The sequence below is a fragment of the Etheostoma spectabile genome, chromosome 7 (assembly GCF_008692095.1).
Source record: "Etheostoma spectabile isolate EspeVRDwgs_2016 chromosome 7, UIUC_Espe_1.0, whole genome shotgun sequence".
NCBI classification, from domain to species: Eukaryota; Metazoa; Chordata; class Actinopteri; order Perciformes; family Percidae; genus Etheostoma; species Etheostoma spectabile.
In genome coordinates, this window is record NC_045739.1 from 17,619,901 (window position 1) to 17,624,109 (window position 4,209).

The window sequence follows — 4,209 nt, forward strand, 5'->3', positions numbered from 1 at the left end:
TGTGTGTGTGTGTGTGTGTGTGTGTGTAAATCATTAAGACTAAAAAGGAGGTCCCAGTGGAAACCAGTAAAGGAAAGAAGGCATCTGTGGTTCCAAAGACTAGCACAGTGTCAGACGGCCCAAACGCAGACCAACTAACTGAACCATCAAATCCTGCCGACATACAGCCAGGGTGTGTGTGTTTGTGTGTATATACAGTATTTATATATATAGTTAGTAGTATCTCAACAGAGCTGGGAAACTTTTATAAAAGTGTTTCATTGTGAGTCTTTTCTATTAAGGTCAGAGCAGTATGAAGAGGCCAGAGCCTCTCTGCTGTACTCCTTCACCCAACGCTACAGCGAGTACACCGTTCCCTGCTTTGTGTCCGACGGAGACCCTCCAGAGGAAGACCGACAGGCCCAGCCGCCATGGAGGTAGGTCAGCGTCTACACAGATCCATGTCCTGCAAGATGTATCAATATCTTTATCTTTATTCCTTTAAGTGTTTGCCATTTTCAGTCCTGTTACTATGTACAGACTTTGTGGTCCTAAGTCCTGTACCAGACAATGTGTTCCTTCTTTTAACCAAAGATCTTGATTCATGCAAAAAAAAAAAAAGGTCTTTGTTTGATATAAGTAAATATCCCAACCAAGTCCAGATCAAGCCACAGGGAAACATACAGACCCAGTAAAAACACTACGACTTGCCCCGGGTTTGCAGTGTCAATTTGTTTAAGGCCCTTAGCATTCCAGTTGTTGTAATGTTTTAGTAAACCTGGTCTGGGTTGCCTGCTTTGCCCATCAAGTTATGCCGTCTCCATCTCAACTGTGAATTCTGGAGCTGCATAACATTTAGAAGCATGCACTTTCTTCCTATAGTATGTACATTGTGTGGGATTGTGTGTGACATGATGTTGTTGTTTACTACATAGCTTATTTTCTTCCTTTATAAGGAAAAGCCAAGATTTCTGCTGTGGTGGAAACCTTTGGGCTGCCTCAAGAAAAAAAAATACCAACACTCTATGTATGGAACACAGTAGTGAGTGATTACCCAGTAAATAGAGAAGGAACTGCGTAGTTAGCAGTGATAGCCACCCTGACTGAAGAGAACATGAGAAACTCACTGATGACCACTTGATAAAAACAGTATTTTACAGTAATCCTGTAACCTCTCTATGACCTCTTTGGTATCTGCAGCTGACACATCTGCATATTGGAGGGAGGGTTCTAATATAGCTGATATAACCTATGACCTTAACTCAGCTTTAAGTTAACAATGGGGAAATGAACAAAATTATCATAGACTTCGAAAGAGTGGAAGATGGAAATTACCACTTGAAAGTTCTGGTAAATTAGTTAAGAAATGTCTTCTTTCTTCTCTGCTAATCATAAATTAGATGTGAAGCTATGGTGCACTTTTTAACAGTTGTGGAAAATGCGTGTCTCTATTACTGTTTGGTTGGTTGGTAGCCTGGCCTCTGTTAAAAAGAATGTCTCATCTCTTTCTCCTCTTTATAACCTTTGGTTTCATCCAGTGGCTCTAAATATTGTAGGAAATACCCTCTGGGGGAAGATAGAAACACCTTTGGTTTCAATCTAAGCAGTTCAAAAGAAGAAAAACATATCCTGAGGCTATCCAACTTTGGAATGGTCAACATTCTTGTCTTGTTTGGAATTTGAGCTCACCAAAGGATGTTCCTAACTACTTTTGTTGTAATGACAATAAAACAAACTCAACAACATGAGCAGTGCTACAGATTTATGCAATGTTCCATCATTCTCCCGACTCAAAGTGCCGTGGGTGGGAGCTGTTACATATACTCCTTTTTTCTCCATGTTATGTCTAATATCTCCACAGTCCCTTCAATAATCTGCACCTGAAGCTGCAGTGTCTTGCTGTACAGCCCCCTCTAGTGGTCATATCCAACCATGGACAAAATGTCATAGACTTCCATCGGGTGGCAGTGGGTGAGTAATTTCAAAAGTTTACGTTGCTTAAGACTGCATAATGTACTGTAAATGTTCATTTGTGCATTCAGCACACATACCTTTTTTGTACCTGTTCAATCTGTTTTATTTGTGTTGTCTATCTTTAGGAGAAAAAGTGATCAAGAGGTTTACAGTTCAGAACATTTCGAAGGAATCTTTGGATGTATCCTGTCAACAAAAGTCAAAACACAGTGTTTTACACATAGCTATATTGCTATTTTAAACTGCTAATCCACATGGAATGTCAATAGTTACAAAATTACACTTGATGGTATCCGTGTTCTGTAGACACTTCTCAAGACATCTGTACAAGTGTTCAACATACTTTATAGAAAATTGATAATGTGCACATTCAATAGACCTAATCTTAATTTATTAGATATTAATATTAGATATATTGAGCTGCAGCTCCACTCTACTTTCAGTGTTAAATACACTAAGGAATATAATTAGCATGTAAAAGTCTTTTTTAAATTATTTTTTATTAAAGGCAAAGTGGATAGACATGAAAGGGGGAGAGAGATGGGGGATGACACGCAGCAAAAGGCCACAGGTTGGTTTCTAACCCGGGCCTCTGCGGGACTCAGCCAACATGAGACGAATGCTCTTACTGGATGAGGTAGAGGCCGCTCCATGTTAGGGTCTTTAAATGTCTTTCAGTCAGGAGAGGCTTTGTTGCAGATATGAAAAGATTTTATTGTACATGTGCATAATCTGAAATGTGCAGAGTCTTTGGGGATTAGATTCTGTTGTCAGAAGAGGGAACCCGGAGACCGAACATAGGACCTGACGGCCGGAAAGGAATTCAGGTTGCCATGGTTGCCGATGCCCGGCGATGGAAGGGGAGGAGGAGGGTTGCACATTTGCCTGAAAAGGCAGCTGATAGCAAGGAAGGAAGACATTTAAAGCAGGATGTCATGCTGTGATTGGATAATGAATTTCTTGGCCAATTCTGATTGCTTTACAGAAAAGTGAACGCTTCTTAACAGCTGAATAGTTTTATGGAGAGATGGTGGTGATTGAAGTTTATTTAGAAGTCTTCCTGAAGATAGTATGAGATGTGCTCTTTAATATATAAGTTTGTATTAAAGAGTCAGTTTACACAAATTACAAACATGTTTTTCTCACTTACCTCTAGAAGTATTTAGTACCACAGATAGTGGGTTTTATTTTCTTAGGTTTTTGTCTATGGGGATTTCTGCTACCACCCAAAATAATAGAGATCAATGTAATTTAGTATGTGGGAGTCTCACAGCAATGAAAAAATTGGAAAAGAATTAAAGATTCAAGAGCAGTATTTCTTTAGCATTTTGGGGCATTTATGTACCTTTTATCTGAGAGCAGACAGTAAAGCTGAGAAAGGTTATGGGGGGGGGGATGACATGCAACAAGATTCTCTCACAGAGTAGGGGAAGTTGCATTCATTGCCTTTTTTTCATTGCCTTTGCCCAACACCTTTAACCACTCAGCCACATTTTTTATATGCACTTCTGTTCAAAGCATTTCTAAAGAAAACTGGTGTGTAGTCACGTAGTGAGGGTTGTATAGTAACAAGGACACTTTCGTTGGAGATGCATGTTGCTTTTGAGAGGTTGAAATGAAAATTGTCAATGCTGTGAGCACCATGGTGTAAATTTCATTCACATTCATCGTACTGAGATGGAGGCAGAAACTCTAGAGAAGGGCTGCCCAGGTGGCCGCGGGCGACATCCCAGGTACATGTCCGGCTTGGCTGGGGGCCTTTGTTTTATATCATTCCTTATCTCGCTCTTGCCACAGTTCCTGTGGTCTCTACCCAATAAAGACACTAAATGCTCAGAAAAAGAAGACAAAGATCACAAAACCTGGATGTATAAAAACCTCCTTTGATGTCAAAGTAAAAGTTAATTTTTTAAAGTGCTTATATTATGCTCACTTTCACATTCATGATTGTATTTAGAGGTTATATCAGAAAAGGTTTACATGGTTTAATTTTTAAGCAACACCAGATTTTTGTTGCACTGCACATTGCTGCTAGCTGCATGTGTTGAGCTCTCTGTTTTAGCTGTAGAGTGAGGCATCTCACTTCTATTCCATTTTTGTTGGGAGTCACACATGCGCAGTACCTAGGTAAGCACTGCTAGCTAATCAGAAGCAGAGAATGACGGCGTGTCACGCTAGCAGCTAGGCGAGCATTATGACGTGTTACAAAGTGATGCACGTTCGCCACGGAAGTAAAGGCTGGACTACAATAGAGCT

The 4,209-nt window shown here is 40.1% G+C and overlaps 1 protein-coding gene across 6 annotated transcripts in view; it reads left to right on the plus strand.

Moving 5' to 3' along the window:
• Positions 1-4,209, plus strand: part of cfap74 (cilia and flagella associated protein 74) — a 60,843-nt gene that overhangs the window by 50,346 nt on the left and 6,288 nt on the right. For 5 of the 6 annotated variants that reach the window (XM_032521342.1, XM_032521345.1, XM_032521344.1 and 2 more), the window contains exons 28-31: positions 39-172; positions 282-416; positions 1,841-1,950; positions 2,079-2,134. In XM_032521342.1, coding sequence (XP_032377233.1) covers positions 39-172; positions 282-416; positions 1,841-1,950; positions 2,079-2,134 — 435 coding nt within the window. Of the gene's footprint in view, positions 1-38; positions 173-281; positions 417-1,840; positions 1,955-2,078; positions 2,135-4,209 lie in introns of all 6 variants that reach the window. The other variant, XR_004332789.1, reaches the window with a different exon arrangement.